Below are 22,881 nucleotides of genomic sequence, written 5' to 3'. Positions count from 1 at the left end.
ACAAACATAAACCTGAAACTCCTACAGAAATGTCACCAGCCTGTTTCTCTAAAGGTTTATTGAATAAAAACCAGATGTCTGTGTTGACTTTGAAAGTGTTTTAACTCATTAAACGTGTTTATAGCAGAACTAGGAGCTAGTATGTGAGTGTCAGAGAGGAAAACTTTATGTGCTACCTGCGAGGAAGACATCAAAGAGCAGTGGAGCGGCTAATAACAGGCCTATGCATGTCTGACTTCCACAATTTGCCAATAAGGCTTTTTATCCCTCATACATGAAGCCACTAAAGCGTGTTAAGCTGTTGTGTTCCTCCTGGATTTGTAACAGTATGATTTTCCTGAATGGTCCACAGGAAGAGTTTCTTACGTCTTGGGTTTCAGTGAAGAGAGGAGCACCCCTAAACATATCCCCACCCACCCCCCTTACAAACCCACTCCTACCTCCAGAGGAGACACAACCTATCCCTCCTGGTGCAGTGTCATTTCAGAGTGTCAACCCACCTCTGGAATTTCAGAGAAGTAGAAGAGGAGGCATATTATGGGCCAGGGAGTCAAGCTGCAGCAGCATTCGAGGCAGTGAGTGATTTTATTTTATTTTCCCCTGCAGGGACTGTGAGCTCTGGAAACACATGAAATCCGGTGTGCCTGGTGTAGAGGATCTACTAAGACCTGCTCCTGTTTAAGCACTTTAATGAGCGTAAAGCCCCAGGAGGAATAGTCGGGACTCAAAGCGAGCAAAGTCGACCCCCGTGGGAAAAGAAGCTCTCTGGCTGCTCACAGACATGGAGCACTTCACCTTGGTCAGTGCTCTTTTCCTGCTGCTCCACATCTCCTCTGGGAGCGCAGAAACCCACCGGTAAGTCCACGCTTTAGAGTAACAGAGTATTAAAAACAGTGTGGTATGAAAGCTGTAGGATGTGTTAAATCAAAGTTGAAGATTTTTACAGTCAAGAAGTGAAAGATTAACCAGAAATGTGTCAGGCAGATTTGTCTAATAACAGTGTCAGGAACAATATTGTGTGGCATACCCTTAACCTGCTTGGCGTGACCAAAAAGAAGGATTACCACCACTTCCAGCAGCTACTTCCTCCACATGCTTGCATTTTAAGCGGGGCTTAATGAGTAACATGAACCCCTCTATTTTGCACTCAGTTATGTGCTTTAAATCTTTACAGGGAGGACTGTTGTTTTAGCCGGTATGGCAAACTGCAGACACGAGCTATGGCAGTGGGTTCGCTAAATGTGGCTCAGCAACTGTGTTCAACCCAGGAGCACCTGTCACACTTAAGAGCCCCTCTCGTGTGGGCTATTCTGGTTGTTTTCTATCAAGTCTCAGATTCCTCTGGTCTCAGTGGAGCCGAGGCGGCTTATATGATGCTAACCCTTTGACACATAAACATCTGGGGTAGTAGATCTTGGCACTATGAAGATGTCGCTGAAAGACTCTCGGAAACCTAACTTGGATGGGAATTCTGACGTCAATATAAATGTTTAAAGTATTTTAATTTAATTTACAAGTTAAAAATAAACACATGCAATATAATCTACACATCCTGTAGGTTAATTCAATCCAAAGTTTACTGACTGACTGCAACACAAGAGTCTGCTCTGACTCAAGCAGAAGGTGAAGACCAAGGTGAAGTTAAAAAAAGGAGAACATGTGTTTGTGCAGAAGGTATCTATATGCAGCGCAGGAAGTGTCTGATTAGTGTGTTTTGCTCCATCTGTAGCTTACATCCTGTCAGCTGGCTGTGGCTCCACAGGGAGCCCAACTTAATCACTAAGCAAGTCTGTGAGGGGACGCTGGTTTGTTTTTAACACCATGGCACCAAAGTTAGAGGGAAAAAATGGCTGCAAAGAGATCTTACAGATTTTTTTTTTTTGCATTAAATGTTATGAGCAATACATTCTGCTCAGGCATCAGGCAGTGAAATTACACATCTCCTCTTCTGCTCTTCTCTTCTTCTACAAAGGCACTACCGACAAGTCCTTACTGGAAACCAAGCAGGTGTTTGTCGCTATGGCAGGAGACTGGAGTGCTGCTACGGCTGGAAGAAAAACAGTAGAGGACAGTGTGAGGGTGAGAAAAGTCCAGATTTAGCTATTGTTATCCATTCCATCAAACATATTTTCCTCTGCTGAAAAAGATCCCCTGGATTGAAAACCCTTTCCTGCACAGCAGAACTGTGCGGTTTGACAGTAATCCATCTTTCGCAAACCACTGACATTTGTGGTGGTATTTTCCTCATTCTGAATGTTTTACCAGCTCAATGTGACCACGGCTGCAAGCATGGGGAGTGTGTTGGCCCCAACAAATGCAAGTGTTTTCCTGGATACACCGGAAAGATGTGTAATCAAGGTGGGTTGGCGAAGAGGGTCTAGAAACCATGGGTCAAAGAGAAAGATCTTATTTCTAGCCGAAGGGTTGCTTTGTTATTTACTTCTGAGTATGTTTCAGTGGGTTAAATCCCTTATGAGTTTTAGAATCTGAAGATTAATTGAGTCTTTCTTCTAGATCTGAACGAGTGTGGCCTGAAACCTCGTCCCTGTGAGCACCGCTGCATGAACAGCCATGGGAGTTACAAATGCTACTGTCTCAATGGTTACACACTCATGCCTGATGGATCCTGTGCAAGTATGTGAAATCATGCTTTGTTTCATGAGACAACAAAAGTGCTAAGATTTAACTTCTTAAATGTGTATGTTTTTTGTGTGTGTTTGCAGATTCCAGGACATGCTCTCTTGCTCACTGTCAGTACGGCTGTGAGGAAGTTCAGGGGGAGATTCGCTGCCTCTGCCCGTCTGCAGGGTTGCAGCTGGCGAAAGATGAGAGGACTTGTGTAGGTAAAGAACTGCAATCACATACCAATATATTACATTAAACATCAAACATGACAAGAAACAAGTCTAAGAAAAATGTTAGGAGAGTGAAAAACTGATAAAACTGTGGTGCAGGCTGTAAAAAGATCAACTGCAGAACAAGTCTGTAATGACTCTGTTATGTGGCTTTTAAACACCAGGCCTGGAAATCAGATGAGATGCAATTAAGTGATATTTCCTCCCACAAAACTGCCTGAACTCTGGAAGAGCCGGTCTGACAATGTGATCACAAGGGGGAAGTAATATTATAGTTCTGCAGCATTTAACTCAGGACTGAGATAGATCCAACAAATCCAAACAGCAGAGAAATCCAGAAAGTACCGCTGTAATGAAGCCTCAGGAGACGTGCATCTGCTGCTTCAACCACGGGAGAATAAAGCGGGTTCTAATATTGAGCCTGAGCTAAACATAGAGACGCAATCTTTAAGTCTGGGCTGCGCAGACGACTGGCTGCAGGCCCAGACTTTCAGCCGCAGATAATAAATAGGAACACATGAAAACATAAACACTGGAGGATGAATATAGGCTAGGAAATATGAGAGGACTGTAATGTCCTCAAATTCCCTCCAAATGTTTAAGCACAACAAGCCCGTGTCAACCTGTGATATCAACCATTGGTGTCTGAGTGGGAGTGTTGAAGCTCCGTGATTGGTCGCCATATTGAAAATGCTGACCTAAAATAACTTAATGTATCTATTAAAAAGAAATCACCTCCTTATACAGTGTGCGTGGATCTAAAAATGAGCTACAAGATAACAGCATGGTTGATTTTGCTGCAATAATAAGAATTTTAACATATTGGGGACTCTTTTTGCCATTTGCAGCCACCGTCAAGTGGACACTTAGGGACTTGCAGTTTTTTATTTATTTATTTTTATTTTTATTTATTTTTTTATTTTTTTATTTTTAATTTATTAATTAATTAATTTATTTTTATTTATTTATTTATTTATTTATTTATTTATTTATTTATTTATTTATTTATTTATTTTGGGGGGGGCACTCCCTGCATTGGCTTCATTTGCCGAAAGATAAGCCGTGTTTATTTCAACTTTTTGGAAGTGGCGATGATTAAAAAGTAAGAGTGGCTCATCCCCATAATCAGCACGATGATGAACAGTGTTCTGCGTATCAAAGATTATGAAGCTGTTGCTGATCTTAAAAACAGAAAATGACTCCATGACAAAGAGATTATCAACACAAAAACAGGAAACAGTCCACAGGAGGTGGAAATGAGCCATTTGAAAGTCATGCAACCATTAAAATCCGCCCTTAAATCAACCCTCTTTCATTTCTCTTCAGATATCGATGAGTGCGTAACCGGGAAGAACCTCTGCCCATTCAACAGACAGTGTGTGAACACATTCGGCAGCTACTACTGCAAGTGCCAGGATGGCTACGACCTGAAATACGTAAACGGCAAATATGACTGTGTAGGTAAGGTAAACCAGTTTTATTCCAGGGGTGAAACATTTGTGATGAATTCCTCTCCTGAGGGTACAAACAGGCTTCTTCCAATTCCAGACCTCGATGAGTGTGTAAGTGACACCCACAAGTGCAGCCACCATGCTGTCTGTCTGAACACTCCGGGATCCTACAAGTGCAGGTGCAAGTCTGGCTTCAGAGGCAATGGCTTTGAATGCTCTGGTGAGATCCAAGCACTGTGACACAGAACTGTGAACTGGTTAGTTTTAGGGATGTCTTTTGCCATTCATAGTAGATTTTAAAAAGCTGTGTTTAAGCTTTTCACCAGCTGAAAGCCGGAAGCAGTTTTACAACCATATATTTTATTTGGACTCTTTCAACTTCAGCTAACAGCAGTTTCCTGCCACCACACTGCACTCCTTTTCACAGATGTTACCAAAAGAGAGCCACAGATTGAAAACACACCTGTGTAAATATGATACTGTGTGTTAGCCAACAATCTGAAGTGGAAGGAAAAGGACAGGTTGTGTTTTACTCTTTGAGCCAGGTCCAGAAAACAACAGGTGAAGCCTCCTGTAGCCAAAAGGCATAAAAAAGAAAAGGCGAGGGATTTCTGATGCCTTTATTTTTCTGTAGTCAAGCCGTTTTATCAGAGGTCGTGGGATGGAGACAAAGGAAGTGCAGATGATTTCCTGAATGGTGAGATCGTGTGGATCCAAGTTTCTGTTTCCGCCGTTCGCTACCTGCCCTGCAACCCTTTCTTTTCCCCTCGTAGCTTCTGTCAAGATCACTTCCTCAAACTCTCTCCCATGCTCATGGCTGAAAGTGTTGTATGTCTACAGCTTAATGTAAGACCTGGAATCCTCAGCATGACTGCATCCAGAATAGATGTGATAAGATGCTTTTGCACTGATAGAGTTATGTGCTTTATATGTTGCTGTCATGCTTCAGCTGCATGGAGTAGATCAAGTGCAAGCAGCTGCAAAATAGATGACAACAATCATCAAACGCATCCGAGATCCTTGTAAAATACTGTATTTCCTGCTCATGAATGTGTTTCCATATGTCTTCTCTAATTCTTCTTCCTGCTTGCAGCCATCCCAGACTCCCCAGTGAGGCCCAAGCAAGACAATGAAGACATCAAGAATGTAATCCCTGAACCAGTCGCCACACCGCCTCCCAGGATCCGTCAGCAGCCGTTTGACTATGATGGAGAGGTCTATGTTGGCTCCCAGATTGAGGAGACAGGGGGGGATGAGTTTCCTGAGGAGGAAGAGGAGGAGGAAGCGGAAGACAACCAGCTGAATCCAAGAGGAGATGTTTTCAGTAAGTTTACTCCTGTTTGGCAATGGAGCAGGGAGTCTGTTTATGGCATTTTGGGTGGTCCATGATGCACTTACCATACAAAGAGTGAGATTATGGTCTTGTTTCTGCACAGTTTCTGGATTTCAGAATAGATCAACAGTAGGAAACAGGAAAAGCATCCAGTAAGTAAAAGACAAATGAGTCAAATTTAGGATCTCCAGGAACCTGACTTTGGTATCGCATGTGTGTAGAGGGACCAAGATCCTCTGGTACAGTTCTCAAACAAATTCAAAATGCTGAGTTATCTTAAAGTACTCAAAGAACTCATTCATGCAGCACTCAAAAAGTGTGGGCCATCGACCACAAAAGGAAGGCGGCTTGTTTGTTCATGTCCCCTGTCAACCTCATGTTCCCCTTAGACCCCATAACTCACCCTGGAAGGTTTTATGCTCCTTTCAACTGAGAAATCATCGTTTTTCAACAACATGCTCAGAGACACATCTGATTTACCAGGAATGTCTTTGTCATGATGCCTCCCTGGAAAAAGGATAGAACAATTGTCCTCCTGTCAACTATACCATAATGTCTTGCAGCACGTGTAACTCACACCTGAGATGTGTGTTTTTACTGTATGTTTATTCCAGAAACAGATTCGAACCCGTTCACTGGATAAAAATTAAAGAGTGTGCTCAAGCAGAGGTATGCAGCTCATTGAGAAAACCCCATAAATGAGGTTACCTTTCACCACTAATCTCCATCTTTATGGAAACACCCGACTGTGTGTAGGAACTCAGATAGCAAGAGGAGACAGGCCCCGAGACATCCATCACCTCCGGGAAGGAATTTTACTCAGTCGGCATGTGAGAGCCCAGGGATAAAACCCATCCTGGGTCTGCTTCCCACCTCCAGGGAGGGGTGGTGGGGTTAGGAACGGTGGGAGGTTACGAAGCTTTCAAGCCTTTTATTATGTTTTCCCCAAAACAGCTGTTGTGCAAACAGACTTGACTCCCAGTAAGAAAGTCTGTCATCAGCACTCAGGACCCCTTTAACACTAGACCACTCAGGCTGGGCAGGTTCAATAACCCCAGCTGTCACTCCTCTGGCTGTCTCATGGGAGTGGTTTGCTGCAAGAGCTTCAAAATAGTTGTGGGGGCTGAAGTACTAAATTGTAGTTTCATCTCAAGACTTGAGTGACAGCAGGGCAGGTCTACACCTGTTGGTTAAAAAGCTTTTTCTGGTTTTGTTTCATTGGGAAAATCTTTGGAGGATTTTTGTGGAGGATTTTAAGAACATATATTGTTAATGCAGTTTAATCACACTGCATTTTCTGATGCTAACTTCACCTTGTTAATCAGCAAATTAACATTAATTCACCAAGAAATGAATTTACTGATTTCTTTCTTCTTTGATGTGCTGAAACAGTTTCAGAGGACTTTGAATCAGTGTTCGGTCCGGCCACAGAAGTGAAAGAAATTGAACTTGGACCAGTTCAAGAAGGTTATCAATACCACTTTCTACAATTATCTTATAATGACTATTTATTTGACTCCTGTGCTGATGTGATGCTGTGATTTTACTCTTTAGAGTTCATCATGGATTGCAACTTTGATCAGGGTGCTTGTGAGTGGGTCCAAGACAAGGCTGATGACATGGACTGGATTGTAGCCTACCATAATGAAGGTAAGAAAGATATTTCTACAGGTTGAGACTGAACCGTTTTATGCACTTAAATGTACTTACCTCAGTGTTCTGCTCTCTCAGGAGCCAGTCCAGAGTACTACATGACCATGAGCGGTCTTGTAGGTGAGCAGGATGACGTTGCCAGGCTAAAGTTGCTCCTCAGCGATCGGACCCAGCAGGGCAGCTTCTGCCTCACCTTTGACTATCGTGTGGTAGGCCATAACGTGGGAACTCTCAGAGTGCTGCTGGATAACATCCCTTATCCAGTGTGGGAGCAGAGTCAAAGCAGAGACCAGGCCTGGCAGACAGAGCTCCTTACTGTGACCTGGAAAGAGGTGGCACCAGAATCTGTAAGTCGCAACCTGGTTTAAAGCAAATTATTCTTGAAAGTAGACTCAAACCAGCACTGTAATTGAAAGTAAAGAAGGGATGTGGACGTGTAATACAACTCTCATAGTTTTCAAAGTACGAGCAACAACAGCCTCAGGATGTGACGGTACCAATGACTGTCTTTCAGATCGTCTTTGAAGCTCAGCGTGGGAAAGGTGTTGGAGGAGAGATCGGTCTGGACAACGTTGTTTTGACGTCAGGGCCATGCCAAGAGGATGACGGCCCCATCTTTTAAGGGATCCTCACAAAGGATGTAAAGTTAGAGTGACACATGTCAAAGATTCATGTTTCCTGTCTGTAAAGTTCTCCACTTGGTCATACTTTAACAACATTCTCATAGGTACATGGTCCTGTTATGTATAAAAGGTACATGCATGTTTTACTTTATGGAGCATGCTGCTTCATCAGCACATCCTGTTACATTGTTTTGAAATATTCAAAGTAGTCTCCTATAATCCAGATGACACAGATCTCAGGAAAAGGTGTCTGTTAGTCAGTTTGAACAGTGTTATGTTATGTTAGTCATCTGTTGTGTGTGTGATTTGCTGAAATTTACTTAAAAAATAATCTCTGACACGTAATGTGAAACCTAGGTTGAGTTGTATTTGAAATTCAACCACGTTTGAAGGCCGGTAGGTTTGAGTATCAGTGCTGTAAATTTTGCTTTCATTTCAACGTACCATTACATTAAATCTGTTTTTATAACCCTGTCTACTCCCACTTTATTCATCATGTATGACAATGTGACTGATATGCAAATAAGATGAATCTGATGGTGCTGGTTAGTTTAGGAAAATTAATCCATCAACAAAAGTAGAGGTCTTTGCTGTTATGTAGTGTTCTATGTATTCAACCCATAGACTGTAGATTCCAACTCTTCAGTGGACATCTTAGTATTACTATTTTCCAGCTAAATGTCGCTACCTGGTGGCTAAGCGTGAAAAGAACAGAGTAGCAAATGATGTGGCAGCTAGCGATGGAGACAGTGACAACTGCAATTAAAATGGCAACTTTTGAAGGTGAATAACTATCAACTTGGATTCAGTTTTAAAGGTCCGTGATTTTTTTGATAGTATGTTGAAGCAGTGTTGTGTAAAAAGGTTGTAGGAACCTGAAAAGTCGCCACTTCGCTTGGTTGTTGCTTCTCCCCGGTGTTCTGTCGAGTTCTGCAGCTTTGGTGAAAATGCCTCCGCGCAGAGTTTATCATTATCCCCGATTAAATACTTCTGCCAGTACGGGAACACAATTCAACGCCACAACCCACCCCCTTGTGTGCAGTCGGAATATATACATACGGGCATTTGTTAAAAAAAATGACGAGAAAAATAATATATCTTTGATTACCGGGACTGTAGCGCATGCGCGTATCTGTTCTGGGCGGCATATTTGCTTAGGTGGCACTATTCAACAGAACACCGGCAAGATCACATGACCGTAGTCTGTAAATGTGTCATTAGCTTGCTCGTTAGCAGTCGTTGGCGTTAGCAGCACCCCTTTGAGCTCACCAGGAAGCAGTGCGACCTGATGTTATCGTAGCCACACCAAATAAAAGAGCTGTCAAACATATGTATCAGGATTCTTCCCTCGTTCACGCTGCAGCAGCCAGGTACGTTCCTAACAAAATTACATCCAAGTAAGCGTGAGCTAGCTAAGTTAGCATGTTATATTTAAGTCCTGTTCTGTTCCCTTGTTTTCCTTTTTGATATCAGCCTAGCATAGCTAACACAAAGCTAATGTGATGGAACCACATTCAACCATAAATGGAATGTTAAAGCTTGTAACTTAATACTTCAAACAGTGTATGTTTTAAGTAATATCCGTCTACTTTGTCAGAGTGCTCACATTGCATAAAACGTGTCGTAAACGATATTAGCTTGTGTTCCTGTACTGTAACTACTGTCATGGGCCATTTGTTAACAGGGAGACTGATTGTTTATCACTCTCTCACAGCTGGTTAAACGTTACCTACATGGCTGCTTACATCAACATAAAATAAATGAGTATGAGACTAAGGACCAGAGACAGCAGCACATGATCTGGACGAGTACAGGAGGCAAAAGTCAATCTGGGGTGAGACAACAAAAACTACTCAAGACACCCCCTTAAAAATACAGTAAAATAAGAAGTATTCAGGTTTCAAATTGTTGTTTTGATTTTGTACTTATTATCTATTTCATTTCTCCATTAGGTAAATTTTTTAAGTGGTCAATCAGAAGTGAGTAGCCATGTCAACAAAGACGTCCCTGCTGAAAGTCATCCTGCTAGGTGATGGTGGTGTTGGGAAAAGTTCCATCATGAATCGCTACGTTACCAACAAGTTTGATGCACACCTTTTCCACACCATTGGAGTAGAATTCCTCAATAAGGAACTTGAGGTAGATGGCCAACAGGTTACCTTGCAGATCTGGGACACCGCTGGCCAGGAGCGTTTTCGCAGCCTGAGGACTCCTTTCTATCGCGGCTCTGACTGCTGCTTGCTCACCTTCAGTGTTGATGACAGCCAGAGTTTTCTCAACTTGGGCAACTGGAAAAAGGAGTTCATCTACTACGCGGATGTCAAGGAGCCGGAGAAGTTCCCGTTTGTAGTCCTGGGCAACAAACTTGACGTGACAGAGAGGCAGGTGTCAAGCGAGGAGGCTCAGCAGTGGTGCCAGGAGAATGGGGACTACCCGTATTATGAGACCAGTGCTAAAGATGCCACCAATGTAGCTGTGGCATTTGAGGAAGCTGTGCGTAGAGTGCTGGCAATGGATGATAGAACGGACCACCTCATTCCCACAGACACAGTCAAGCTCCACAGAAAGCCTCGCTCTGCTGGCGCTTGCTGCTGATAACATTGAGGAGTTATCGCTAACATTACTTTGCTGTTTATGCCTGTGATGTGGTGAGGCTGTAGGTGTATGCTGTAGTAACATCTTATTTAAACAAGTGATGCTACTGGCTTTATGGGTTACTATACTGTTGAAGGTTGAAAAATGCTAATATTTGGACACCTGTTTTAAAAGGTGGAAAACACTATATTCAGTCCAGGGCAGGGAAAATGAAATCAATGTGTTGCTCGATTCTGCCATTTTTCAGTGGCATGTCTTTTGTTCTCAATAGGTACCTACCTGTTAGGAACTAGAAGTATATTTATAAAAAACGAAGAATATTTCATTGATTAATCAATTTGAAGTTCCTCTTCATCTCAAATATCATATTGTTCCACTCTGTCATGAAGGCAAATTATAATGTGACTCTTGAAAAATGTCATCATGTGTGCTACTTCAGTTGCAAAATTGTCACAGGGCATCTGAACTTTACTCCCAAACACAATGATAATGCAGACAGGAGTGACTGTTTTCATAAAGCCCATTAACCTTATCTTTGAGAATAATGAAGTAGCTGAGGCACTACTTTGTGTAACTAACACATTGAAGCTTGTTGTAATTTTTGCACCTTTAGGTTTTGTTTGTGCACATTCTGCATAGTGAATAGTTAAAGGCTACATGCTGGAAGCACTGAGGGACGTGATCCTTAATGGAAGATACATATTTAAGCAACCATAACATGCATGGCATACAATGTACTTACATTCTGGAAACTTTTATATTTTGTAACTGTTTTTAACAAAAGATTCACAGAATCAACAAATAATGGTCATTATTGGAATAATGCTTCTCTTTTTGTTGGATTTGTTTTAGATTGTTTTTATCTTTATAGCACTATATTAACTTTTTTTGAACAGTTTAAAGTCTTTCCCCACTGTTTAATATTTAACAAAGTGAAACATTTATTTACCTCAACTGCTTCTCATTCAGATTTCACATCTGTTCAAAGCTGGACTACTGGTATGCCAAATGATGAATAAACCCTGAGAAATGTCTGTGAAAGCTCTGGTATTTAGTATACTTTAGTTTGCACTGAACTTTAGTGGGTCCATTTTGCTTTACTTTATTTCCACAACAATTACTGAATCCATAAACAAGTATGAAAAACAGTTTTATTATTAAATGTCTGCAATAAATCTATAGCATGAAATGCAATGATCAAATCAAGCATTTACGAACTCTGCAATAAATCCAGTCTTTATACTGAGACAAGAAATTATTTTAATAGAAAATTCACATCTGCGTCAAATATTTTCAACATTCCTCAAACAATCAAGACAAACACATAGACATAAAGAAAGAAGTAATGATATATACTTGGACCAATGACATGTAATAACATTTTTGTGGGTGTAGTGATTAATTCAGGAGATGTTTCTTTCCAAGGAACTGTACTTTCCTCTCAAATGCTGTAGAGCGAATCGGTGCGTTGATTTCATAGAATGGATTCATTGCAAACTGGAAAACAAAATATAAAATTAATCAAACACCCAAGAACAAAAACTTACGATGTTTACTCATCCATAGTACCAAGTCATGTGAAAGAGAGAACTTACCTTAATGTATAAATCGTAAACATCATTAAAAAAGTTTTTGATGCCATCTTCTTGTCGCACATCATGCAGCATTATGAATCTTATATGTAGAGTTATAGTTAAAGGAAATAAAGCCATGGCAGCTAATTGTTAAATACAGAATGATGGTTGTAGGGGAGGAGTGTTTAACAACTGTTTAACAATCTTTTCAATCTCTTAAATATGCAAAAATTAAAACGGCAGAAAATAGACAATGTCAACATCTCAGAATGTAAGCCAATACCTTTAAAGGCTTTTTTTATGCTTGACAGACTAGAAGGTGTTTGATTTTGTTCAAATCTGTACTAAAATTGGCAGACAGGAGTATGTACAGTTTACTATCAGTTATCTGGAAATGTTGCACCATTGAAACTTCATTTGAAGGGTCAAAGAGGAAGATGAGAATGTGGGGAAAAAAAGGATATGACCCGCAGTGACAAAGGCTGAAACAAACCACTCGTTGAACTTGTCTACAGTTTTCAGGTACATGTTGTTGGTCAGCCACATGTTTTCATCCACCAGATCCAGAGCTGCATGAGCTATAAACTGGTTCAGGTGGCGATGATCATCCTGTGAGGAAGAAAACAAATGTTAAAAAAAATACTCAGACATTTTTCCTCACAAAACAAAACGAATGATTCCCTGACATCATAGTGTTATGTATGGCTTTTGCATGAAAATGAGACACAATTCTTTTCTTCTGCATTAATAATAAAGCCATAGTACCTTTGATTCAGGCTTTCCAGCTGGCAGGAACTCCATCTCAAACACAGGATTGTCATGATGACCGACCATAACGAAATAAAAACTTCCAGACATTGTTTCCCTTGTTCTTTGAAGGCCCAAAGTTTAGCAAAAACGATTAATGCCAAATAAAATGAATGGCAAATCTAACTACTATAAAATAACAATTTCTTATGGGCTTGAGATTCCCCAGGCTAGCAGGCTAGCGTTAGCCTAAGACTTGCACGGCCGCTTTAGGTAGCCTTGCGTCGTTTAGGTTTTTTAAAATCTTGTGACACAAATGTTTATGTAATGAATATTGAGAGAGCATTAATAAAATAATATGAAGTAGAAAATAAGGGCTTAATTATTATACACAACCGAGTAGCTTACTCTTTATTTTGCTTCCTGAAAAGGCTCAAGAGAAGTCGCGAAAAGATGACGACACAATCATGTGAGGAGACGTCTTTCACTGAACAATCATTTAAAACATTTTTCTGCCAGTAAAAGATGTAGAAAATGTTACTCAAATTTAACGTTGTTGTATTCAAGAATGAGATGTTTAAAATTTTGCTGTCGAAATTAAAATATAGATTTATTTCTACTGACGTCATTTCCGCCGACGGTTTTAAATGTTACGGGCACGCCTCCTCCAAAGGGACGCTTTCTGGTCGTCATGTTCGTTGCTTTTGGGAGATATTGGTCGTAAGGGACAGTAGGCGATGGTGGTCTAATACCAAGTAAGAGTGTTTAAAGAACTTTGAAAGCTGAAGTTTGTGCTCTTTCGTTCGCTAAACGTACTGTACTGTATATTGTATATTGTCACTTCTCGCAGATCCAGCAAAACAACACTTTGCAGACATGTCATCTCAAGAAGATGCTTTAACCCCAGATGAGCTGAGGAAAAGACTCTATCAAACCTTCAAAAATAAAGGTGTACTGGACACACTCAAAGTAAGATTTCCTCATATCCTTTGTTCTTGTACTCAAAGTCTACTACAATAATCTCTTAACTATGTCTGTTGTCTTGTGATCTGATTCAGACACAGCTGAGGAATCAGCTCATACAGGAGTTAAAACACCCACCTGTGTCAGGAGGAGAGCCAGTCCCCAGACCACCATCACAAAAATCTGAGCCTCTTTTGCTTTCAGCCTGTAACAGCATAGTAGCCAATCATCTCCAAACCTCTGGATATGAATACACTCTCTCTGTATTTTACCCTGAGAGTGGACTCTCTAAAGACAAGGTGCGCATGTTTATAATTTATATATTTTAGGAATATTTCTGAAGAAAATCCTTGCAATCTTGGAATTTGTGGTATCTTATCTCTAATGACAGGTCTCTACAAAAGAAGAACTTATTCAGCTTCTTAAAATCAATCAAAAATCATCCCTTTACAGGTCCTTGGTAAGCAATTATATATATATTTTTAAGTTAAACCTTTCTAAAATCTACATGAATAATAACAGTGTAACTGTGTTTTTGTGTTTCACAGTCTTCAAACAAAGCTAACAACAAAGGTATGTGCAGGATGCAGTTTCTTTTTAATAAAAACCTCCTCTTTCCTTGTTACATTGGCTTAACATATTATCTCTTTCCTCAGGGTTCCTGATCAGCCTCCTCACACAGCTAACAGACCCTCATATGCACGGCCTCTGTCATGATGCTGACACTCAGACGACCAGCACAGGAACTTGTGGAGAGTCTCTTGGTATGATTATATCAGTCTGATGTTTCTTTCCCTACATATGCTTCTCATACACATTTTCTAACAAGCCTTTTCTCCGTTTGCAGTTGAGAAAATGAAAATGATTGACAAAGAGTATGAGAGCATCGATTACAGTGCGGACAGAGGGTTTTCATTCCAATCAAAGCTGGCTGCATATCGAAAAGAAACTGAGGCACAGCTGCAAGCAGAAATGAACACTAAGGTAAATATCACAGTTTATGATTTTATAGAAATTTATTAAGCACAGCTGCAGACATGTTTATGGTTACTTGTCATTTAATGTCTGTTTTCTTTTCCTCAAGATGCTGCACTTTAAAGATGTAGAAATTGCCAAAGTGAGGATGGAAGAAAAAGCTAAATTTCACAAAGAATTCCATAAACTGAAACAAGAGCTGGAGAGGACGTACGAAATGAAAGCCAAGGCACTGATGGAGCGGGAGAAGAACGCAATTGATCGGCTTCAAAGACAACAAGAGGTAGATCAGCTCTGGTGTGGTGGACTCTTTGTATGAAACTCAGCAAAGTGTTGTTCTGTTTCTGATGTTGAGTTTTTTTCTTTTTGTCTTTAGATTGAAGAGAAAAATGTGTACATGCAGAGACAATCAGTGCTGAAAGAGATTGAAACGGTGCGGAACAGAGAAAATGAGCTGAGGATGAGAACGGAGGCTTTCGAAAAGTAAGCAGCCATGTTTGTTGCTTTTCTCTCTTATGATGACCTCTTTTTATGGAAAATAATGGATGTTTGTTTGATGATAGGACTTGTCAAATCCATGAGGACAAAGTCAAAACCACTGAAGAGCTTCTGAGGAGGAGAGAACTGGCTGTGAGGACGATGGAGGACACATATGATCAAAAACTGAAGAATGACCTGTCACGGTATTTTTGCAAATATGTGGTCTCATTTTTACATGTTGTTCACAACATTTCAGTGTTGGCCCTCGGAGTTAGAGACGTGAGAATATGATTTTTAATCTGTAATATGTTAATTCAAAACCATGACTGATGCAGTCATTATTTTTGCTGATGAATTAATGAATCAGGTACCAGCTGGAGCTAAAGGAAGACTTCAACAGGAGAACTGAAAGACTAACAGAGAGTGAGAACAGGAATAAAGGTGAGTGATTCATGAAATTTCAAAGCAACTGTCTGTTTTTTTGTCCCATGCTTTCATTGTTTTTACCTTCTTTTGATCTCAGTGGAAACTGATCGTATCCAAAGAGAATCAGCAGTCATCAATTCCAAACTCGAGGAGCACAGCAGAGCATGCTCAGAGCTGAGACGTCTGCAGGTAAACAAAGCAACCCACCCTCCAACAGTGTGCTCTACATCCTCTTTATTTCAAAGACATTCTGACTAAACTCACAGTGATTCAGCGTTTTGTGATTCCTCTTCTTATTAAGTCTCGTCTGCTGTTTTCTAGGCCGAGCTCGATACGGCACAGCAGCAGATTTCCCTGCTGACCCAACAGAAGGAGCTGTTAAGAGAAAGGCTTGATAACATGAGTGACTATCCCTGCTTGAAAAGAGAGAAATCAGAGCTGCAGGGTCAGCTGAGGCTGCTGAAGAAACAGCTGGAGGAGGCCCAGGAGGAGACCCGCTTTCTGCATGCAGGTAGCATGCTGCAACTTTGATTTATATAACTGGATTCTACGTGGATGAGATGTTGAATATCAACCAAGCATTTCAGCACTTTAAGATACTCTTTGAAGTTGTCCTGTCTGGCATTTAGAGTCTGATGTCATCGTGAGCTGTGGGAGATGCAGTGTACCGTGAAGCATTCATGTTAGTCTGTCCCACTGCTTCTGGCTCCGCTCAGTCCTTCTGAATGTGTCCTGCCTGCCAATGTGGGGCCTCTGTGCTGTGTCTGTAGCCCTGCAGACCTCTTTCTCTAAAAAGAAACCAGTGAGAGAAAGAGGATGGTGTGAAGGAGAGCAGGGATGGCATGGAACCAGAGTCTGACCTCTCTCTGAGGGAATACAGGATTCTTCCTGTTAGGGGGTGAGGAGGGGAGCAGTGGGCTTATGGATCTGGATCCTCTCTGCTGACAAAGAGCAGCAACGTGGTGTCAATCCTCATGTCACGTAACTCAGATCCATACTAGGAATGCACTAATATTAAAATTTTGGCCGAGACCAATATCCATTATCAATATTGGTTTAAAGAAAACAATCTGAGATGATGTGTCGAGGTAGTTCAGAGAGAATGAGTGGCGCGATCGTAAGAAAAAACAACCATGGAGAGGATCAAACGATGGAGCGCCTGAGATAAATGTGATCAAAAAAAGGATGTTTTGTCTGTGTTGTCGATCAAAATCAGGAAGAGAGATATAAAAGAAGAGAGTCCACTCTTATTAGGTAGTTTTGGTGTTAACATAGTCATAGAAAACAGTATTATTTGGGTCCTGAAAGATCGTTCAAGATGCTCTGAAAATGACCGGCAGCGAATGAGCCGATGTGGTCATGTTAAAAAAATGACCAATACCAACCGATACTTATATTGATACCGATATATCATGCAACCCTAATATGGCCAAGAATCAAAAACCAGGGCTCTCAATGATTTAACTCTCAATTAAAAAGTCTTCAGCTGGTTTAAAATGTCACCCTTTGAGTTTTATGCCCTGACTTTGATAACCTGTCTCTCAGATTTGGGCAAGCCATCCAAAGAGCATCTGGCTCTGCAGATGGAGCTCCGGAGGCTGCAGAGCGCTCGCAGACTGGATGAGGAAGACTTCGACAACCAGAAACAGGTGCTGCAGGCACAGCTCCAGAGTGAGGTCAGTGATATGGCTGCTTCTCACAGAGCGTGGGAAACTATGTGCTCATCCTATTTTCATACACTTTTCTCTCACCTCAGGGAATTTCTGGGGCTTTCCCCCTTAAATCCTCTTGACGTATAGTTTTCATACGTTACACTGAAATCCTTTTTCCCTGCAAACACGCTGTAACTCATAGATTTATGTGCTGTTGTGTGCAGGTGGAGCGGGGCGCTCAGCTGAAAGCGCAGCTGCTGCAGTGTGAGGAGAAGGCTCAGTGGATGAGTAACCATGTTGAGGATCTGAAAATGCAGCTCCGTCAGACTCAGCAAGGTACCCCATTTATCTGCATGTTAGTTGAGTAGTGTACTTTACTTCTTCTTTTCATACATCAGCTTCCTTTCCTGTATCATGTTAATCTGACATAGATCAAACCTTATAAAAGAGGAACTCCGTAATCCTTTGTAACTCTTGCCTGCAAAAACAGAAGTGTGATTGCATGTGTGGCAAACTTTTTCTTTTTCGGTGGTTGTTCTTCAGTATTAGTGTTCAACTTTCCCCTTCTTTGCCTTTTCCTCTTCTCTCCACTTCCTTTAACAACGGCAGCTCTTGAAAACGAAGTGCTGCGTAACCCCAAACCCTCTCTTGTCGATCGCTCCATACTGGATCTCAGTCCCAATAAGCTGGTCCCCCCTGACATCTATGTGGACCGAGCTCTGCTGAAGTCCAGGGTGGGTTATGAAGGTGTTTGTGAAGCAGGTGCCGGACGACGCAAGATGCCTCGGAGCGACTCGCCTGACTCAGACATGGATATGGTAGCCGAAGCCAAGGCTCGTATCCAGGAGCTGCAGAGAGAGGCTGACATCTTGGAGGAAGCTTACAGGAACTACCAGCAGAGGGCAGTACGCTCTGCTGTCTCACACATGCTCCCCACCAGAGCTCTCTCCCCTCCAAAACAAGCCCCCCACCACTCACACATGTCAAAGGTCGCACACAGACCGCTGTCACCACAAACTACCAGAGCCCCCTACTCACCACCCTTCAACACCGAACCTCCTGCTCAACCCAGAGTGACCTTTCTGGAACCTCAGTCCCCAGTTTTTCCCGACCACAGTCTCCATTCTGTGACTGAGCCCATGTTTCTGAGAGAGGATGGAGGCAGCTCTCCTTCCAGACGTCTATCCTCCACGCCGCGCCCCACCTCCAGGAAAAGGCTTCAGAGAGAAATCCCTGAAGGTATTCTCAAAAAATGATTTACCCTGTGAAAGCACTTCAAAAAGGATTAGATCCAACAACTTCTTAACTGCAAAATAAATAATGAAGCAGTTTTTATTGCCAGAGCACACAAACTGCACTCAGAGTATCAACTAATGTTTAGTCTTTCCCTCAGCTGCATCTCCGATGGTTTCCCCAGAGCCGCCATCTGACAGACAGCCTGATCGTGCCCCCCACGACGAGGTGGCAACCTCAGGTGACTTTTCCTCTGAGGTCAGTCCACCCCGCTGTCCTCAGCTCAAGAGCACAGCACGAGACCAGACGAGGTACCACCTGGCATCACTTTGACAAGGACACGACATCATTTGAATCCACTGTTACACAGAGATGATGAATACTAATGACCCTACGTTATTGTTTGTGTCAGTCCGCCTGAGCTGCAGCCTGTTGTCTCCAGCTTGGAGTCTTCCCCGCAGCCAGAGAGAATAAACCTGGAAGATCTTACAGGGAATCTGACAGGTACTTTAGACAAGTTGGTATTTTACACAAAAACATATTTCACCTTTGTTCATTTGAACTTTTTTTAAAACAATTAATTTAGTCAGTTGTGTGAAACATCACAACTTTTTTTAATGTTGTCCATAGCCCCGTTTCCACCGAGAGGTTCAGTCCGGTTTGTCTCGTCTCAGTATGACACACATTTTACAACGTTTCCACTGACTTATCTTGGGACAGATCCCCAAATAACCAATACAAGCCGTCCCACTTTTTGGGACCCTTCCGTAGCGGTGCCAGACTAAACTGATCCGATCCCAGAAGGTGGAGCTACAACACTGCAGACCGTTGATTGGTCAAAAGAATCGTCACTTACTGTGTGACAGCTGCTGTATTTCTTCTCATGGCACACAGTCTTCTCTAAAAAACAAAGCTTGATTGGGCTTGGTAACAGAGAGCCACCTGCCAATCACAAAGAAGGCGAAATGCTGGATGTCTCCCATAGTCGCTCTTTATTTGTTGAGTCGCGGTTTTCTTCTTTATGGATTTATCAGCAGGGTACACTGTGTCGCGCTATTATTTAGCTGACGCGGTTATCAGCACCTGGCTTACCAACACCTACCACAAGGGGACAGGGTTGGCTGTGGGACCAGGCTTAACCGAGCCAACCCGCACCAAACCGTACAGATCTAAACCGAACTGGTTGGTGGAAACAGGGCTTAGATCTTCTGCAGTTTCTAACCACAACACCAGAAGTTAAAGCTGCTCAAAGTTCTCTTTATGGTTCTTTTCATGTTGTTTTTACTGACAACAAACCCTCATGGCAAAGAACAGTTCCCCAAAAGAGAACACACACAGAGCAAAAAACAAATACATCCCTTATGGCATCTTGTCATAAAAGCAAAATTTTGATGTTTTCCAGTCTTTGAATCCTCAGATGAAGAGTTGTCTTGCATTTGTAAAAGTTGCAGAAGAGGGTTAAAAAAAGGTTTGTTATGTAATTTATTCATCTATCCACACAGATCACTTCAGACTCAATTATTGCTCTTTTCTGTTTTTTTCTGTTTCCATTGTCATTTTTTAATCAAAATCTCTGCACGGCATAAACTGAGTATATCCGGTTTGGAGGCTTTGGATTTGAGAATGGCTGTTTTTTAATGAGTGTGTGACCAGCCTCCAAAGTGTCCTTTCAGTGGCCCCGCACAATGGTGAAGATGAAGGGCAGCTGATTATGTATTCTGTGCCGGTCCTCTGGCCCTGTTGCATTATGGCGAGGAATAAAAGATCTCTTTGTGCACGTCTTCCCTCCAGAGCCCGGCCACATTCCAGAGCTTCTCCCGGACACTGTCGTCCCTCTCTCCGAGGAGGCCCCTGACAGCCCCGCTGTCCCCCGCCCACAAGACCTCCCTGAAGACCCCAAAGACTCACAGGGCCAAGCGGGTGAGTCGTTAGTCCCCCCCCCACAATACAGACGCTTCACCCTGAATGATGAGAATGACCTCTTTTACAGTAAAGCCTCTGACTGTATGAATCTGATTTTACTCTCACGTTAAAGCTGCTCAATCTGACGTGTAAATTTACACTTTGACAGGAGCCCAACAAACCTCTGCTGAGTCTGAAAGAGAAGAAGAGGAAGAGGATGAGGAGCAGAGGTGGGAAAGAGAGCGGAAAGAAAGACAAGAAAGACGGCAAAGGGAGCAAGAGGAAGCCAGAGAGAGGGAGCTGCAGGAGCTTGAACGACTTGAGAAAGAAACAGTAAAGACGATTTTGAAATCAGAAATCTGCCACCTGTGTCTAAAAATAAAAAGATGTCTTATTAATCTGAAGCTGACTGTCTGTTTCTCAAGCTTTTGCAAGAGGAGGAACAAACAGGGGAGAAAGAAGAGAAAGAAGAGGCAGAAGGGCGAAAGAATGAAGATGAAGAGCAGAAGCAAGAGTTGGATGAGGAAGAGGAAGAGAAAGCTGAAAGTGAAAATCCACTGGAGAAATACATGAAGGTGGTCCTGGAAGCGAGACAGAAGCAGCGTGTACAGGTAGGTCTGCCTGAGACTCCTGTGGAAGTAGTCTCTGCATCTGGTCTGAGCATTAAAAGATTAAAAGTGTTTCTCTTTTTCTTTAAAGAGCCCTGAAGGAGAGGAGGCCGGACACACGAGCCCAGAGGTGAAGAGTTTGTCTGAGGGAAAAGATGACAGGTAACATTCATAGTTTGATAGAAAAGTTTAATAAATGTATAAGCCTTCATAATCCTCGTCCAAAAACATTTAATGTCTTTTCTTTGTTTTGTGTTTTCCTGGAATTATGTTGTCTTAAGGATGAGATAACTCAAATATTTTCCTTTTTTTAGCAACGGTTTTTCTTTTTGTCCCTTGAGACTCTACCTAATTAACTTCATTTGTTTTCTCAGCATTGCAGCTTACTCACAAAAGGACGAAGATGATTTCTGGTGAGCTGGTCGTCCCAAGGAGACTTTTATAAACGGATGAATTTCACAAGCGTCCATAGATTTGTTTTAACACATGAGAAGCAGTTTTGTAAATTACTGTATGATTTTTTAAAACTATTTTTTACTTTTTTCCTCTGTAATAAGGTAAATAAAAGTGACCACACAAGAAAACAGAAACATCCAAAAGTTTGTTCCATTTTTTTATTTTCATAAAAACAGTCAACAGGCCAGTGGAATAATGTCAGAAAGGGGTTTCCAGTCAGACAGGATGCAAGATTGTTGTCCTCCTGGTGATTATTAGGCAGCCTTATTTTTGGTTCATTCAACAAAAACTTTGTCAAAGACAGGATGTTCCTCCATGACTTCAGTGGCTATTTAACCTACAGGGAACAATGCAGGATTTAAACTACATCTCCCAGAGTGCATTGGCATTCATACTTTGGCTAAATTTACCATTGAGATTGCCATGTGTCTTTTTCAATGATTTGGAAGTTGAATTCAAAGTTCAGTGTTTGAGGAGGAAGCCCTTGACATTCATAGAAAACAGCTTAACTATCAGGCGACAAAACAATATTCGACTCTTGTAGTTCTGACTTGAATAAAAGAACCTAAAAAAAGCCTAGAACTAAATCGCTAAATACAACAAATTAATCTTAATTCAGTTAGAAAAAAGGAAACAGGCAAACACTGCCTACTACTGATGTCAGTATCAGGACTGGACATCACACGTCACTGCAGAAACATCCCTGTAACTCAGCTAGTGATAATAAAAGATTACACGTGTAATTATTTCAGCATTACAGCAATTGCACATAAAAACAGGTGCAATTATAAAAAAAAATTAGGTGGTTTATCTTGAAAGTAAGAAAACGCTAAAAAATATCAAGACTTATATCAAGTTTACATTTTCACACTTTAACATTCTGCAGCTCCTACGTACCTCAGCACATGGGACAAAGTGTAGTTCACATGTTTTACAGAAAGATCAAGTGCATTAAAATTCCAATCATCCTGGAGAGCTTTCCTTCATTTGATGGACCAAACTTTTGCCTGCCCATTATTGGCAGCAGCCCGCTTCAAGCAAGCAAATTAATCTAACGGCTTTGTGCATAACATTAAAAACTGTGTGAAACCCTGACCCATGCATCATGGTGCATGTTTTGACTGCCAGAGTGGGATTTTAAACCCTAAAAATTTGTTTTAAGTTATTTTGATCCTCTGGAAATTGGTTCATAGGCTCGATTGCACATCTGAGGTAGTGTTGATGTAGGCCATGAATGATCTGAGGGTCTTTTGCAGAGTTTTAAGAGTGTGGAACCAATTAGCAATACAGGAACTATCACTAAGATTGAGACTTTCCACTTTCTGCAACATTAAAGCTCCAATGTATTTTTTTAA

At 41.6% G+C, this 22,881-nt stretch overlaps 4 protein-coding genes across 4 annotated transcripts; 3 read left to right on the top strand and 1 right to left on the bottom strand.

The window, feature by feature from the left end:
* Positions 1 to 624: 624 nt before the first annotated feature.
* egfl6 (EGF-like-domain, multiple 6) lies at positions 625 to 8,248 on the top strand. The gene is made up of 13 exons (XM_074694460.1): positions 625 to 855; positions 1,973 to 2,079; positions 2,266 to 2,358; positions 2,515 to 2,634; positions 2,724 to 2,843; positions 4,182 to 4,316; positions 4,404 to 4,526; positions 4,941 to 5,003; positions 5,400 to 5,630; positions 7,032 to 7,106; positions 7,194 to 7,289; positions 7,371 to 7,639; positions 7,807 to 8,248. The coding sequence occupies exons 1-13, from the start codon at positions 782 to 784 to the stop codon at positions 7,912 to 7,914; spliced, it is 1,614 nt and encodes a 537-aa protein (XP_074550561.1). The 5' UTR covers positions 625 to 781; the 3' UTR covers positions 7,915 to 8,248.
* An 827-nt stretch (positions 8,249 to 9,075) lies between these two features.
* rab9a (RAB9A, member RAS oncogene family) lies at positions 9,076 to 10,677 on the top strand. The gene is made up of 3 exons (XM_074694391.1): positions 9,076 to 9,285; positions 9,630 to 9,749; positions 9,868 to 10,677. The coding sequence occupies exon 3, from the start codon at positions 9,905 to 9,907 to the stop codon at positions 10,508 to 10,510; it is 606 nt and encodes a 201-aa protein (XP_074550492.1). The 5' UTR covers positions 9,076 to 9,285; positions 9,630 to 9,749; positions 9,868 to 9,904; the 3' UTR covers positions 10,511 to 10,677.
* Positions 10,678 to 11,654: 977 nt separating this feature from the next.
* On the bottom strand, positions 11,655 to 12,954 carry trappc2 (trafficking protein particle complex subunit 2). The gene is made up of 4 exons (XM_074694392.1): positions 12,850 to 12,954; positions 12,550 to 12,693; positions 12,106 to 12,192; positions 11,655 to 12,007 (listed from the first exon to the last, which is right to left on the bottom strand). The coding sequence occupies exons 1-4, from the start codon at positions 12,940 to 12,942 to the stop codon at positions 11,909 to 11,911; spliced, it is 423 nt and encodes a 140-aa protein (XP_074550493.1). The 5' UTR covers positions 12,943 to 12,954; the 3' UTR covers positions 11,655 to 11,908.
* A 520-nt stretch (positions 12,955 to 13,474) lies between these two features.
* On the top strand, positions 13,475 to 21,667 carry ofd1 (OFD1 centriole and centriolar satellite protein). Its single transcript, XM_074694384.1, has 23 exons — positions 13,475 to 13,586; positions 13,682 to 13,800; positions 13,890 to 14,093; positions 14,186 to 14,254; positions 14,343 to 14,367; positions 14,451 to 14,558; positions 14,642 to 14,778; positions 14,879 to 15,052; positions 15,146 to 15,252; positions 15,333 to 15,452; positions 15,617 to 15,690; positions 15,773 to 15,864; positions 15,997 to 16,186; positions 17,221 to 17,351; positions 17,552 to 17,663; positions 17,937 to 18,566; positions 18,721 to 18,871; positions 18,973 to 19,064; positions 20,352 to 20,480; positions 20,632 to 20,795; positions 20,888 to 21,073; positions 21,162 to 21,232; positions 21,445 to 21,667. The coding sequence occupies exons 2-23, from the start codon at positions 13,708 to 13,710 to the stop codon at positions 21,485 to 21,487; spliced, it is 3,102 nt and encodes a 1,033-aa protein (XP_074550485.1). The 5' UTR covers positions 13,475 to 13,586; positions 13,682 to 13,707; the 3' UTR covers positions 21,488 to 21,667.
* The last annotated feature ends 1,214 nt before the right edge of the window (positions 21,668 to 22,881 follow it).

Source organism: Halichoeres trimaculatus, unplaced genomic scaffold (assembly GCF_033239565.1).
Source record: "Halichoeres trimaculatus isolate MK-OKI-2021-1 unplaced genomic scaffold, fHalTri1.1 fHalTri1_scaffold_19, whole genome shotgun sequence".
Lineage (NCBI taxonomy): Eukaryota > Metazoa > Chordata > Actinopteri > Labriformes > Labridae > Halichoeres > Halichoeres trimaculatus.
This window is presented reverse-complemented; position numbering and strand designations above follow the sequence as displayed.